This window comes from Corylus avellana, chromosome ca7 (assembly GCF_901000735.1).
Source record: "Corylus avellana chromosome ca7, CavTom2PMs-1.0".
Classification (NCBI taxonomy): Eukaryota; Viridiplantae; Streptophyta; class Magnoliopsida; order Fagales; family Betulaceae; genus Corylus; species Corylus avellana.
The window spans coordinates 20,875,061-20,890,953 of NC_081547.1; the positions used below are offsets into that span (position 1 = coordinate 20,875,061).

At 34.0% G+C, this 15,893-nt stretch overlaps 2 protein-coding genes across 2 annotated transcripts; both read right to left on the reverse strand.

Moving 5' to 3' along the window:
* Positions 1–5,717: 5,717 nt before the first annotated feature.
* On the reverse strand, positions 5,718–7,022 carry LOC132187991 (uncharacterized). Its single transcript, XM_059602412.1, has one exon. The coding sequence runs from the start codon at positions 7,020–7,022 to the stop codon at positions 5,718–5,720; it is 1,305 nt and encodes a 434-aa protein (XP_059458395.1).
* A 21-nt stretch (positions 7,023–7,043) lies between these two features.
* Positions 7,044–8,012, reverse strand: LOC132187992 (uncharacterized). Its single transcript, XM_059602414.1, has 2 exons — positions 7,689–8,012; positions 7,044–7,586 (listed from the first exon to the last, which is right to left on the reverse strand). Exons 1-2 carry the CDS (start codon positions 8,010–8,012, stop codon positions 7,044–7,046), a joined length of 867 nt encoding a protein of 288 aa, XP_059458397.1.
* Positions 8,013–15,893: the final 7,881 nt, after the last annotated feature.

The following is a 15,893-nucleotide window of genomic DNA, read 5'->3' on the forward strand; positions in this document are numbered from 1 at the left end:
TAAAAAAAAAGGAGTATAAAGGTCTTTTTACCATTTCTACCGTCTCATTTAACCCCAAGATCTAAGAGCATCTCCAGCAGGGCTTTTAAACTAACTTTTAAGTTAAATTTAACAATTTTGGTGCTCTAACAGACCTTCTAAAATAGCAATTTTCCTAAACTTTGTTACAATGTACTTTCATATTTGAAAGTTCATTGTTGCATATTCTAAACATTGTTTATTCTTTATTTCTCCTCTCTTCTCTCTCTTCCTCTCTCATTTATCTATAATAAAAAATAGATTAAAAAAACAATATTTAAATAAAGTAGATTGTAAAATAGATAGTCTGTTGGAGTTCATTGTAAAAAATTAGTAGCTAAACTAAAAAAGTTGATTTTGAGTGGCTAAAATAGCTATCAACTGCTGGAGATGCTCTAACGGAATGGGGGTAAGTGGAACGAAATGAAAGTTTAATACACCAAAATGAAAGACTTTAAACATTTGAGGAATGTTTGCAAAAGACGTGACATTTCAGGAAATAAGTGAAGTTACCCTTAAAAAAAATGTAAAAAAACAAATTTCTTTTTTTCATTGGGGTGACCAACCACCACTAATTAACGAGAAAGGCCATCCCTTATTAGATAAAGATCGAAGAGTAGCGAATCTTTTCTCATGAAAGGCTACATTTCCTCACAAAGGGATGGCGACACCTCTATGTAAAGAGTAACTCCCTCACTAATTAGGATCGGTCCCCACTAAAGAAAAAAAAAATAAATAGTTTTTATTTATTTATTTTATAATCATTTCCCCATCAGAATTATGTTTACTTTCCATACTCGGATTATGATTACTTTCCTACTAAGATTAGATTTACTTTCCATGTCAAAATAAATAAAGATTAGATTTACTTTCTCTACTAGAAGTAGGTTTACTTTATTGCAAAGATTTCTCTTTTATAAATAGGCTAGCTTATTATGTAAAACTCAATCCATTGAATTATTATCAAATCAAATAATTATCTCTCAAATACTCTGTAAAGTTTTATTTTTCTTTTAATCTGTAAGCTTGTTTTATCTTTTGGGTAGAAGATGAAGACGCTTCTCCTTGCAGAATCAAAGACGCTGCTCTTTAGTTAGTTACCTTAGTCTTCCACTACGACCATCGATCACTCGCCACTTCTCTTATTTTTTAAATTTTAAATTTCAAAACGTAAGATATATCTATAATTTTAAGTAATTATGTTATGTTGGCAAGTATAGTTAGTACATAATGTGTTAAATGAGAATCACGTGGTATTAATAATTGATCTAGCATATCATTGATTAATTGGATAGTATATAGACCAAATGAAAATTTAAGAACTAAATTTGATTGTTTCCATTATTTTTCTCCTGTTTTTTGTATTATTTTATCATAAAATGGTAAATGATAAAATAATAGAAGTTGTTAGAGATAATATATATGAGTTGTCTCACATTGCCTAAGCGAGAAGAGGCTTTGGCCATTGGCTTGTATAAAAGCTTCATCCCCTTGTCCCACATTGCTAAGGAATGAAACACATTCATCATGTGCTCTCTATAAATAAAGAAGACTCTTATGTATTTAAATCATTCAATAAAAGCAATATGTAGCCTATAGGACTTTAGTGTGTGGATGTAGGGATATTGTCGAACCACCTTAATCTTGTGTTTCTTTATTTATTATTCTGCTTTATATTTCTGCATTATAAAATCTTTCATGATATCAGAGCTAATAGGCTAACGCCAATTGTTAGATTCTGGGTTATTAGTTCTGATACCATGAAAGATTTTATAATGCGGAAATATAAAGTGGAATAATAAATAAAGAGACACAAGATTAAGGTGGTTCAGCAATATGCCTACAACCACACACATAAGTCCCATAGGCTACATATTGCCTTTATTGAATGATTTAAATATATAAGTGTCTTATCTATTTATAGAGAGCACATGAGAAATGAGTTTCATTCCTTAGCAATGTGGGATAAGACGATGAGGGTTTTATACATGTCAATGGCCAAAGCCTCTCATCACTTAAGCAATGTGGGATAACCCATTAGGGGTGTCAAGGCGGTTATGGTTAGTAGATTTCACTAACTGCTTAGCGGTTAACGGTTAGCGGTTAGTGAAATAGATAACCGCCCGCTAACTGCTTTTTCAAAATTAGGCCTTTTTTTTTGCTTTCTTTAGGGCTTTTTGGGCTTTTTTTTTCCCTCATGTTTTTGTTGTTGGTATTTTTAGTGTCTTCTTGGGCCCAATTGCTATAAAAATAGCCCATATTGAAAAGTCAAAAATATTTGACCCAAAATTTACATTTACTTATACTTTAAAAAAATTTCCTTAAATATTAAATCATAACCGGTTAACTTTTTTTTTTTTTTTTTTTTTTTTTTTTTAAAAAAAAAGCAACATATAAAAAATAAAATAAAATTCAACACAACATATAAAAAAAAGTTCAGAATTCAGACAACTGTCACAACATATAATGATAATACATTAATACTTAAATTGTGTTTTTAAGTAACACATTGGTCATTGTTTAGTCTAATGTCAATTACTTAATTTGATATTATACGAATCATATCATCATTGTACATTAATAATATGATTCACTTGAAGTCTTGAATAAAGTATTTGGATTGTCATTGAATCATATGATTAAGTATTGATATTATACATTTATATTATTCATATGCATACATAGACTTATATAGACTTATAACATATATAGACTTATAAGTTTATAACATACATTAGAAATAAGTTTCTAGATATTTAATTGTTGTATTAGTATGAATTGGTATACTTATGAGTTATGTCATATTATAGATGTATAATTTGTTATTATATAATCAAATGATTTAATGATCAATTGATCATGTGATATAATCATATAAATTATAGTGACAATATATTAATACTCAAATTGTGATTTAATTATTTTTAAAAAAAATTATGATTTAATGATCAAGTGATTATGTTATATGTATAAATATTTTTATAATTATAATTATAAAAATATATTATATAAAAATGCGGTTAGCGGTTACGGTTAGTAAACCCAATAATCGCTAACCGATAGGCAGTTAGGCAGTTAGCGGTTAATACGGTTAAGCGGTTAAGCGATTAGCGGTTATAACGGTTAGCGCTTTTAACCGCCCGCATTGACACCCCTATGACCCATATATTATCTCTAACAGAAATAAAATAAAGCATGTTTTTTATAAGTGATCAAGAATGAATAAAATAAATAAAGCTTTCATAAACAACGATGTGGAAATTCTCTTAACAAGGCATCTTATTCAATTTAACCCTCGTACATTTGAGACTTCATAGAGTTGTTTTAGAAGAGAATTAATTATAATTGTTTTGTTTTAAAAAAGCACTCTATTTTATAATAAAGTTGTAGAATGAGTTCATCCAAGTTATTAAAGTGTGAAGTTATTTTCCGTCACCAGCCAAAAAAAAAAAAAAAATGCATCTTATTGGTAAAATGTATGGTTGACATAGTTATTAAATGTGAAGTTCATCAAAGGCACAAATGTCATATGGAGCGTCTGATTGGTTGAAATTACGTGTTCATCCAAAGCACAATTGAATGGGCAAATTACAAATTCAAATTCAGTACCACCTTAATGTTGATACATGAAAGCACCAATCACGTCTCCCCTCCATTCAAAGGGAAGCTATATTTGTCGAGAAAAAATTACCTTAAAGAATTTAAAAAGTATTTTAATACTTTAAAAAAAAAATTAAATAAAAAAATAGTATATTTGGTTAAAAAAACTCAAAAAAAATACTTGTTTGATTTTTTTTTATTCTAAAAATTGATTAAAAACAAACGCTTAAAAAAAAAACTTAAAAATGAAGTTTTTCAAAAGAATTCTTTTTTATTTTTAAATAAAAAAATAAAAATTCAAAGCAATTTAAACACGCTACAAGAGTTTGTTTAGAATTATGTTGAGAATTTCAGCTTTTAAAATCAAAAAAAAGCTCTACTTAATTTTAAGCTTTTTTCAAAAATACATTTTGGTATTTTTTATACAAAAAAAAGAAAAGAAAAGTTAAATAAGTACTTTTTAATTTTTTATTTTTTTTTTACCAAACGGACCTTTTTTTTATTTTTTTTTTATTTTTGTGCACAACATTTTATGTACTCAAAGTACCTTTTAAACTCTATAACACAATCTCAAACCAGCACTAATTATGTCCATCACTTTTAGAGCATGTTTAGGATTGTATTTGAGAAATAAAGTTTTAAGTCAAAAAAACACTTTTTGACAAAAAGCTTAAATGAAATTTTTGTCAAAAGTGCGTTTTGGTATTTTTTTTTTTTTTTTTTTTGCTTCTTAAATCCTTAAAAGCGTTAATTTTTTTTTATAAAACGAATTTTTTCTTTAAACGAATTTTTTGAGTGTTAAACGCACTTTTAAGCTCTTAAAACACACACCCAAGCATACCCTCATTGTCTAAAAGTCTATATGCAGTATAGTCCCGTCCAAAAAACTAATTTTTGCATGGCACCTCGGCATTTGGATACTTTTAAGCTTTTCTGGCCTTGACATTCTTGATGGGATAAAAATCATCATCATTTTAAAACATTGTAGTTGAATCCACACACCACTCGCAACTTTTTACTGCAGTCTCCTTTGTTCTCATTTGAATGGTCAGAAACAACAAAATTCACAAAGACTCCAATCCCAACCCACTTACCCTTTCTAAACCAATAAAATCTAAGGAAAAATTCACTTTACCCCCCTGAAGTTTTAAGGGTTTTTCAATTTGAACCCCGAAGTTTAAAAATTGGCAATGTACCCCCATAATGTTTCAAAAAATTTCAATTTAAACCTTCCGTTACTAATTTCTGTTAAATTAAACGGAATTTTTTTTTAAAAAGCCTGAGGGTAGTTAGGTAATTTCATAGATTTCCATCCAATTTGACGGAAATTAGTAACGGAAGGTTTAAATTGAAAAATTTTGAAACATTAGGAGGGTACATTGCCAATTTTTAAACTTTGGGGTTCAAATTGAAAAATCACTGAAACTTCAGGGGGGTAAAATGAATTTTTCCCTAAAATCTATTAGCCTATCTCACCTCAAGGCCTAGAAAGCTCCCCCAAAATTCTAAAAGGTCCATTATTTTAAACACTACTACATTGGGTTCCCTTTGCGATCCAACTGTGAGAAAAGCTCTTGCAGCCTTGAGGGAGGCTCTTTAGTTGTTATGCTTGGTAATCAAAAACCACACATCACTACTTGCTCCTACTATTTTTGATACTCTTGTCTTCTTAACTCTTTTGTCAGCTTTGGACTGTCACTACGATCGATAAGAGTGTAAATCATCTTACTCACAACATAACTCATGAGGTCGCTACCATTACCTCGTCTTGTAGCTTTTCCTCATATATGTTCCCATTGTTAGTTATTCCACTTGATAGTGGTAAAGATCAGGGGCGGAACTAGGATTTTAGGATTAGGGGGACGAACTTATAGAATACATAAATATATAGATATATATAGTCTTTCTTTATAGGTGTGTATTTATGCTAAATAAAAACTGAGAACTCTTAAATTTAATTTCATATTAAATTGTACGACATTACAAAAGTTGCATGTCTATAGAATCATCAGAGAAAAGATCAAGAGAACTTTCTTTTGCTATAGACATGTACAAAAAAGATCAAAAAAAAAAAAAAAGAACATAGTTTCTCCTTCAAACTATGCTCGACGACGATCGCTAATGTAATAAAATTCATCCATTATCATCTCTGAAGTGAAATTCTTAGCAATTTCTTTCTCAATATAAACTACCAAATGGTCTGCAAGAAACTCATCTTCCATTCTAGTATGCAATCTAGTCTTTACAAGTTTCATGGCAGAAAAAGCTCGTTCTATAGTCGCAGTAGAAACAGGGAGAGTCAACACTAGGCGAATCAATCTGTCAATCAAAGGATAGATCTTTGATTTTTCTGAAACTGCCAATCCTCTGCATAACTCAGATAATGTAGACATATTTTGAAAATCTTGATGCTTTGGCACATCAAGCTTATAATGCTGCAACTGAAATTTCAAACAAATTTTTTCTTGCTCGGTGAAATCTCGAGGATAAAACTTCTCAGCTAACTTACATATATCATCAATCTTAAATGATTTGTATGCATCTTTAGGGCTTAAAGAGACGCTAAGAATGAGAAGTTCCACAGCTTGCTCATTAAATCTATTTTTCAATTCTTGTAACTGGAAATCTATTGCAGCAGTAAATATATCAACTCTAAAATGATGTTCCATTGTTGTTGGAGACCCTTCATCTTGACGACAAAATCTACCTCGAGCTCTAGTGTAATGAGCATTCATATTAGGAATATCAATATCATTTTCTTCACAAAATGATTTAACAGTAGCAAGCAAAGGCTCCCACCCATCATCTCTCATGTTTTGAATGAGTGATTGTGTAGTTGAAACTTGACTCATGGCATTTAAAATGTCTAGGGACTTTTGTTGCAAAGTTTGGCAAAGCATATTCGTGAGTCCCATAATTTCTTTCATCAAATGCAATATCAAAATCAATTCAAATGATGTTAATATCATGTAAGCCACTTCAGCATCACCACGTTGAGAATAATTAGCTCCCTCATTTGAGATCTTGTTGATAACTGAACAAGTTGCACCAAACATTCTTATCATGCTACAAACAGATTGATAATGAAATGACCATCGAGTATCTCCAGGTCGTTGCAAAGTGCCAATTTGGTTTATCCCCCTTCCGGTCTCAATTGCATTAGAAGCAACCAAATTTTCAATTTCAACAGCATGAATAGATTGCAAGTCATCATGACGTTTAGAAGAACCCCCAACAATATTAATAATTGAAGCCAACTGGATAAAGAATTGATGAATGCGCTTGGCTTCTCTAGATGCTGCAACTAAAGCTAATTGTAGTTTATGAGCCATGCAATGCACATAATATACATAGGGACAATCCCTAACAAATAAAGCTTGTAACCCATTCCATTCACCACGCATATTACTAGCTCCATCATATCCTTAGCCTCGAATATTTTCAATTTGGAGACTGTAACGAGAAAGAACAACACATATCTCTTTTTTCAAAGTTGATGCAGAAGTATCTTTAACATGCACAATATAAAAGAATCTCTTCCTAATAAAACCATCTTTATCAACAAACCTCAAAATAATAGCCATTTGCTCCTTTTTTGATTCATCCTGAGCTTCATCAACGAGAATGCAAAATTTGGCATCCCCAATTTCTTTTCTAATCGCATTCCGCACTTTATTTGCAATGATATGTAGCATTTCCTTTTGAATTTTGGGTGATGTATATTTGGCATTTTTTGGAGCATTTTCCAAGACAAGTCCAGCAACATCGTCATTATAGCTTGCTAGGAGTTTTACCAATTCAATGAAGTTACCTTGATTTTTCGAGCCAGAGCTTTCATCATGACCTCTAAAGGGACATGCTTGGAATGCAAGCCATTGAACACTATCTATAGAGGTTTTGAGCCGCAACCGATTATTCTTTGTTTCTTGTAATGTTTGCTTTTCAACTATCTTGTCAATATGCCCTGACTGATTCATTAGATCCTCACAACATTTCACGGCAATATTATGTGGTGAATTTCAATTTTTCCCCACATGTCTCATTAAAGAACCATTCATCCCATCGCTTGCCTTTTTCCAATTGTTAAAACCTTTCCTTATAAATGCATCTGATCCTGGACTACCTGTTGGTTTCTTAGCAAAAACATAGCATTGAAGACAAAATATAGCATCCTTTGATTCTGAGTATTCCAACCAAGTTGAGTATGTCTCAAACCAAGAGGCTTGAAATCGGCGACGATTATTACCCGTTCCTGAATATGGATATTCCGAAAGCTTGGGTTGACATAGTTTAACTCTAATATAAGCATGTCGAATGTCATCTTGTAAGTTAACAGGGAATTCCCATATTTGCGGACGCAATCCTGGATCACGTTGCAAAAAGGTAGCATTCATTTCTTCAGGTTGAATTCTTGGACATTAGGAGGATTGCTCATCAGTCACTAAAGCCTCGAGATCCGTTGCTAAAGGTTTCTCTAAATGTGTACAAGTACTAACTTCTGATTTACTCGCATCTTTTTTCTTAAAGAATGAATCAAGTGTTTTTGGCTTTCCCATATTTCTCTTAACTTTAAGAAAAATTATGGATCAAGAATTAACATGAAAAATATCTAGAAGTATAAGATTTTTGTTTAGAATTTCATTATATTTCTTATTATCACTAACATGTGAAGGAATGCCAAATAAATTAATAAATTCAAACCTATCAAATTAACCCACAAAATCTAACAATGAAAACTAAAATAAAAAAATTGCATAATTTTTCTATATCAAAATACTCATTCGATTCGAAATCTCATGGCATCATAAATATTCAATAGTACAAACTACTAGCAAAATAAACTAATCATAATCTCTAGGGTCCAAAAAAAAAAGTACCTTTCAACGTGATACCTTGCTCTTGCCTTCCCAAAACTGGTTGTGCCTTGCCACAATGCAACCTAAATTTGTCAAAACCTATTTATCAAAAAAAAAAAAAAAAAAATGTTAAAACCTGATCACATATCACATACTTTGGGCATCTCATTCTCATCCATGGACCATAGTCATGTGACTCAACTCCACTCTTAGCTACTAATTGAATATTATAAGATTATTACAATTTACACTTTATTATAAAACATGTAACCTAAAAATTCCAATTGAAGGCTAAGCTTAGAGCCTCAAACAATGGAAATTTTTTAAGCTCACATCCTCACACAACAAGTCCATTTTATTTTATTTTTTTATTTATTTTTAAGATCACACAATAATGATTTGCATTTTCCAAGTTGACTATCTTTTGAGTTGCTACCAAAATTTACAAAAATCTAAGGAAAATAAAGGCACCAACTCATCTACAACAAAATTAAAAATAATAATAATAATAAAAATTAAAAATTAAAAATTAAAAATTAAAACAACAAGTACTCACCAAACAAAAAAAGAAAAAGAAAAAAAAGAAAACAACTTCACGTGATCACTGATTCACTCTGACACTCATGACTCACCATTACCAAACAATAATTAACAAAGTGGGCAAGTGGCAAGTCACTCACCATTCACCAACAAGGCAACAATTAGCAAAGTCAAAGACAAACTTCTTGAAACTTCCTATTCAAATAAAAAAATTGCACTCAGTCACTGACCTGCTTATGCTTTAAAGTTTAAGCCTTTTCAAATGCTTGAGACTAAGACAGAAAATGAGAGTTTTGCAGAAGGTCACGCCCCTCACCAGTCGGCAGTCATCACACACTGACACACGGCTTTGACCTTTGGGCTTCACTGCTTCACGCCTTCACCACTTCAGTTTACCAAAAAATCAGATTCAGATTTCAAAGTAGAGATAAAGAGTTGCTGAGTTGCAGTCTTACAAAATGCAGATATACATTGGCAGAAAAAATAAACAAGCTTACAACTTACAAGCATCTTCAATCTTCCATCTTCCAACTTCCAAGCTTTAATTTTTCGTCAAATGGATGATGGATCTAAGATTGTAAGAGAGATCCACGGCTCAGTCACAAACTCACAGACTCACACAGTGCACACTTCTTCCGTTCTAGAGACAGTAGAGTGGTTTTGAAAGGTGAAGAGAGATGAGAGAAGCTTTTGTTTTCAAGACGGAAAGGTTGATTTTGTGCTTTGTGTTCTGATGCCAGGCTGCCAGCAGGTAAGTTTGATGTGATGCTACACAAAAGTTGAAGACTCCAAATTAATTTTAGTTTTGCTAGTTAGAAACGAACTAGAGAAAGACTGTCTATCGTTTAGGGGCAAATAAATGATCTAATTTTAGTTGGGGTGTAATTAAAAAAAAAAAATTAAAGAGGATAAGAATATTATTTTGGGGGGACGAATTTATAAATTTCGGGGGACAAATTTTTTAATTTAAGAGATAAATTTATAAAATATATATATTTAATGAAGAATTTCAAAAAATTTGGGGGGACATTCATCCCCCTAGTGCAACACGTCGTTCCACCCCTGGTAAAGATCTCCTTTGGTAGACTTTTGTGTGGCCTTTGTTTGACAAGCCGTGTATCTTTTCTTTCAATTGTATTCTCTTTCGTAGGATTTGCTTATGTTTTTGTTTGTTGTTATATATATATATATATTGACATGTCCACAGAAGAAATTAGTGACCTCCGGTTCATGAGGTGTGGTTTCCAGCTGATTGAGTTACTCCTTAGAGACTTGTTTTGGTATATATATACTATGGAACACGGCACATAAACTTTAGGCGATAAAAGGTAATGAGAGTGATCAGATGATGTATAGCATTACGGTCCAAATTCTACCCTACTTTGTAATTTTCACAACAAACTACATGACTAAGATAGTGAGCTAACAAATTGTTGATAGCATTTTTATATGACGGTAGAAATGTTAGATAAACAATTGAGTAATGGGGTAAAATTCGGGATAAAACCTGGATTTTTTTTTTTTTTTTTTTTTTCACTTTTTATTCATATAACCACCTGTAAACATGAATTCCCTCAAATTGACACTTGAGGGAATTCTCTCACATTCAACCGCTAATTAAGTTAGTAAAAAAATTAAACTTCGGCCAACAATATAAGAATTATAACCACTTGCAATGGGGTGTTAAGTATGACTTGAATTAAAAGTCATGGTGGGACCCAATGGTTTGTCTCCTTCTTCAAGTAGGAGAGGTTCTTAGTTCAACTGGTTTGCTTCTTTACATGTGGGTTTTGGAGTCCTTCTCCTATGTGTACTTGGACTCCTTGTTTGACTTATAGTAGGAGTCCTAGACTAACATGTAAAAGGAGAGTTAAGCTTCTATATAAGGAACAAAGCACAAGGTGAATTTGTGTGTGCCAAACGTGAGTATTTGTGAGCACCAAAGGGAGGAGAAAAAAGAGAGAATTTGAGAGAAGGAGGTACAAGGGCAGCAAGGGTGTTTTCTTCTTGGTGGTTTTTTGGATGAGCCAAAAACAAGTGATTAGAAGAAAAAAGGTGCTGCAGAGTGAGAGAAGAAAATAGAGATCAGCCGCCATCCGTTCCAGCAAAAGAAGAGTTTGTACATCTGTCTTTTGTATTCTATTTTGGGAATAATCTTCTCTTGTGTGATAGTGAGATTTGGGTGTATTGGAGGCTTTGGGATCTGAGTGATTTTCTCTCTACTATTTTTGTACTCCATCTTTTGATAGTGGATTTTCTCCGGGTCGTCTCCGCCAGTGGATGTAGGCTTGTTAAGCCGAACCACTTAAATCTTTGTGTCGTGTGTGATTGCTTATCTTTGTTATTCCGCATTCTTCTTATTTTTCGCATCTCACGGGTCTTGGGAAATAGGATTAATTTCCTAACAACTGGTATCAGAGCTGTTGGTTCGAGTGGGAGCGATGGCAGGTGAAGAAGGAAAGATGGGAATCGAGAAATTCGACAACAAAGATTTTGGGTATTGGAAAGTACAGATTGAAGATATTCTTTATGGGAAGGATCTTCATCAACCTCTTTTGAAAGAACATCCTGACGACATGTATGATAGCGAGTGGGCTCTACTTGATCGTAAAGCCCTAGCAGTTATCAGGTTATCACTGTCAAAATCAGTTGCACACAACTTTGGAAAGGAGAAGACCACAGCAGGTCTACTGGCGGCTTTGTCAAGCATGTATGAGAAGCCGTCGGCTAACAATAAGGTGCATCTGATGAAGAAATTGTTCAACCTAAAGATGGCGAAAGGAGCTTCAGTGGCATATCATCTCAATGAGTTCAACACCATTACAAATCAATTGTCCTTGGTGGAAATTAATTTTGATGATGAGGTTCGCGCTTTGATCGTCTTGGCATCTTTGCCAAATAGCTGGGAAGCAGTGAGGATGGCTGTGAGTAACTCTGTAGAAAAGAGTAAACTGAGCTATGAAGACGTTAGGGATTTGATTCTCAGTGAAGAGGTTCGCAGAAAAGATGCGGGTGAAGCCTCTTGTTCTGGTGCTGCTTTAAACCTTGAGACTCGGGGCATAGGACAAGATAGAAACTCTTGTCAAGGCATATCAAATTCCAGAAAAGGGAGAAGCAAATTCAAATTCGGCCAACAACCTGAGTGTTGGAACTGTGGCAAGACTGGCTACTACAAGAAGAATTGCAGGGAACTGCGGAAGGAGACCGAGAATGATTATGCAAACGTAGTGACAGAAGAAGTATATGATGCCCTACTTCTATCTGTTGACAGTCCCCTTGATTCTTGGGTCTTAGACTCATGAGTATCTTTTCATACGACAGCGATCCGTGAAATTCTCGATAACTATGTTGGTGGAGATTTCGGGAAGGCGTATTTGGCTGACGGAACGGCGCTGGATGTTGTGGGCCTAGGCGATGTTCGCATTAGAGTTCACAGTGACTCGGTATGGAAGCTGGAGAAGGTCAGGCATGTTCCGGAGCTGAAAAAGAATTTGATTTCAGTGGGACAGCTTGATGAGGAAGGGCATTCAATTTATTTCCACAGTGGAAAGTGGAAGGTCAGCAAGGGAGCTAGGATTTTGGCTCGTGGTCATAAGACGGGTACTCTCTATATGATAACAAACAACAGGATACAGTTGCTGTTGCAGATACGGGTGCTGACTAAAAACTATGGCACCTAAGGCTTGGGCACATGAGCGAGAAAGGGATGAAGGTACTTATGTCAAAAGGGAAACTACCGGGGTTAAAGTCAGTTGAGTCTGATTTGTGTGAAGGCTGCATGCTAGGGAAGCAGAAGAAGGTGAGTTTTGCGGAAGTTGGCAAAGCACCTAAGCATGGAAAGCTGGGGCTGGTACACACGAATTTGTGGGGTCCCGCACCAGTGGCATCTCTTGGAGGCTCGCGGTATTACTTCACATTTATTGATGACTCAAACAGGAAGGTATGAGTTTATTTTTTAAAAAGTAAATCTGATGTATTTGAGACTTTTAAGAAATGGAAGGCCATGGTTGAGATTGAAACGGGCTTGAAGCTTAAGTGTTTGAGATCAGACAAGGGAAGAGAATACGAAGACAAGGGGTTTAAACAATTTTGCACAGTGAATGAGATTAGAATGGAAAAAACTATCCCAGGAACGCCGCAGCAGAATGGCGTGGTTGAGTGCATGAACAAGACTCTCAATGACCGTGCCAGGAGTTTGAGATTGCATGCTGGGTTACCAAAGACTTTCTGGGCTGATGCAGTGAGCACTGCTGCATACCTGATAAATAGGGGGCCTTCCATTCCCCTGAGCCATAGACTACCAGAAGAAGTCTGGAGTGGAAAAGAAGTAAATCTTTCACATCTGAAAGTTTTTGGTTGTGCTTCGTATGTCCATGTTGAGTCTAATGCTATGAGTAACCTAGATGGTAAATCTAGTAAGTGTTTCTTCATTGGATATAGAGATGAGGCATTTGGTTATCGATTTTGGGATGATCAAAATCGGAAGATCATTAGAAGTCGGAATGTGACTTTTAATGAGTGTGCTATGTACAAGGATGGATCAAGTGCAGAACCTGAAGTTACAGAGCATGAACCGAAGAAGTCTGAGTTTGTTAACTTAGATGAGCTTTCTGAAAGTACAGTACAGAAAGAGAAACAATTTGTGGAGGTGGAGCTTGATGAACAGTGTTCACTCACGGATGAATGTGATGACAGAGAATCTTCAAGAGACTTACAGCACCGGGAAAAGTCTTATTCTTTAACAAGAAGCAAAGAGAAACGTGATCAAAAAGCAACAAAGAGGTATGGGTTTGAGGATATGGTTTCTTTTGCTCTAACAGCTAGTAGTGGAGATCCATCGTCTGCTCAGGATGGTATGTCGAAAGAGGTGGAGTCACTACGGAGTGGTAAAGCTTGGGAATCGGTAGAATTACCCAAGGGAAAGAAGGCTAAAGGGTGCAGATGGGTCTACAGGAAGAAAGAGTCATCGGATAAAGCTGTATGGTCGACAGGGCTGATAGGGAGGCATGGTGTAATGTCTAAATCAGGTCCTATGCTCAAGTTCAAGAGGCGCTTGGACTTGAAGGACACTTGTGGAGTGTGATTGCCCTTGCGGGCTGAGGCGGAGACATCTAGAGGAGACACGTTTTGGTAAACTTGATGGGATTCAAGTTAAGGTGGAGATTGTTAAGTATGACTTGAATTAAAAGTCATGGTGGGACCCAATGGTTTGTCTCCTTCTTCAAGTAGGAGAGGTTCTTGGTTCAACCGGTTTGCTTCTTTACATGTGGGTTTTGGAGTCCTTCTGCTATGTGTACTTGGACTCCTTGTTTGACTTATAGTAGGAGTCCTAGACCAACATGTAAAAGGAGAGTTAAGCTTCTATATAAGGAACAAAGCACAAGGTGAATTTGTGTGTGCCAAACGTGAGTATTTGTGAGCACCAAAGGGAGGAGAAAAAAGAGAGAATTTGAGAGAAGGAGGTACAAGGGCAGCAAGGGTGTTTTCTTCTTGGTGGTCTTTTGGAGGAGCCAAAAACAAGTGATTAGAAGAAAAAAAGGTATTGCAGAGTGAGAGAAGAAAATAGAGATCAGCCGCCATCCGTTCCAGCAAAATAAGAGTTTGTACATCTGTCTTTGTATTCTATTTTGGGAATAATCTCTCTTGTGTGATAGTGAGATTTGAGTGTATTGGGGCTTTGGAATCTAAGTGATTTTCTCTTTACTATTTTTGTACTCCATCTTTTGATAGTGGATTTTATCCGGGTCGTCTCCGCCAGTGGATGTAGGCTTGTTAAGCCTAAACCACTTAAATCTTTGTGTCGTATGTCATTGCTTATCTTTGTTATTCCGCATTCTTCTTATTTTTCGCATCTCACGAGTTTTGAAAAATAGGATTAATTTCCTAACATGGGGACGTTCCCAAAAGAGAATAACTATTTCACAAAATGTAAAAAGTTATTATGAAAGTCAAATCTTTAATTTTTACTTTGTTATGTAAAAAGTTATTATTCAATTGTTTGTATAAAATTACCTAGTTTTTAATTCCATCGATAGTTATTGAGGTACCCGTAACGATAATGATTTCCGAAATCTCAACCGGAAAAATGCTCCACAAAATTTTCATTACTGTAGTAGATCTTGGTGATAGCTGGTTTGGGATGAGGAACAAGATGATTTTTGTTTCTTGAATTTGGTCATTTTTTATTTTTATGGTTGATATGTGTGTCATTGATATTAGGTCATGGATCAAATGAGATATAGGTACCAAATCCATATTAAATAAAAATTTATGGGCTAAATAGAATTTTTTTTTTCCCAATATTTTTTTTGCTAACTATCCCTACTACCACTCTTTTTAGAACACTTATTTCCTATTGAACAAGATGAAAGAAGAAAATCAATATTGGGCTCTTAATTTTTTTATTATTATTATTAAGTAAATGTTAGGGTATATTTCCATTTTTTGAATGAAAATTTTTTACATCTAATTAATATAAAATGTCCTATGAGGCAGGATCAACAATATCTACAGTTTTTATTATGGAACCGGATCTTCTCCAGCCCATTATAGAATATTGGAAAGTATTCAGTTCATGACTAAGATTTATTTGAGGGCCACAAATGAGACACTTTTACTCATAATAAAAAAATAAAAATAAAAATTATTTAAAGTTTAAAAATAATAAAATAATAAAATATTTTTTTAATTTTAAATAATATTATTATTATTATTATTATTATTATTTGTGGGATACGTATTCCATTTGTGGCCTTAAGATTTATGAAAAAAAATCTTAATCATGAGCTGAATATTTTGGACCGAAGAGGATCTAATTCCCTTTTTTATCTATGTCTATCTTGTCATTAATTCGCGACAGACCGATGTTACTATAGTCGG

Coding starts and splice junctions, on each gene's coding strand:
- LOC132187992 (XM_059602414.1), bottom strand. CDS start 8,012: ATGAATGCTACCTTTTTGCAACGTGATCCAGGATTGCGTCCGCAAATA. Junction 7,587..7,688: donor GTTTTAACAATTGGAAAAAG/GCAAGCGATGGG, acceptor CTAATGAATCAG/TCAGGGCATATTGACAAGAT.
- LOC132187991 (XM_059602412.1), bottom strand. CDS start 7,022: ATGCGTGGTGAATGGAATGGGTTACAAGCTTTATTTGTTAGGGATTGT.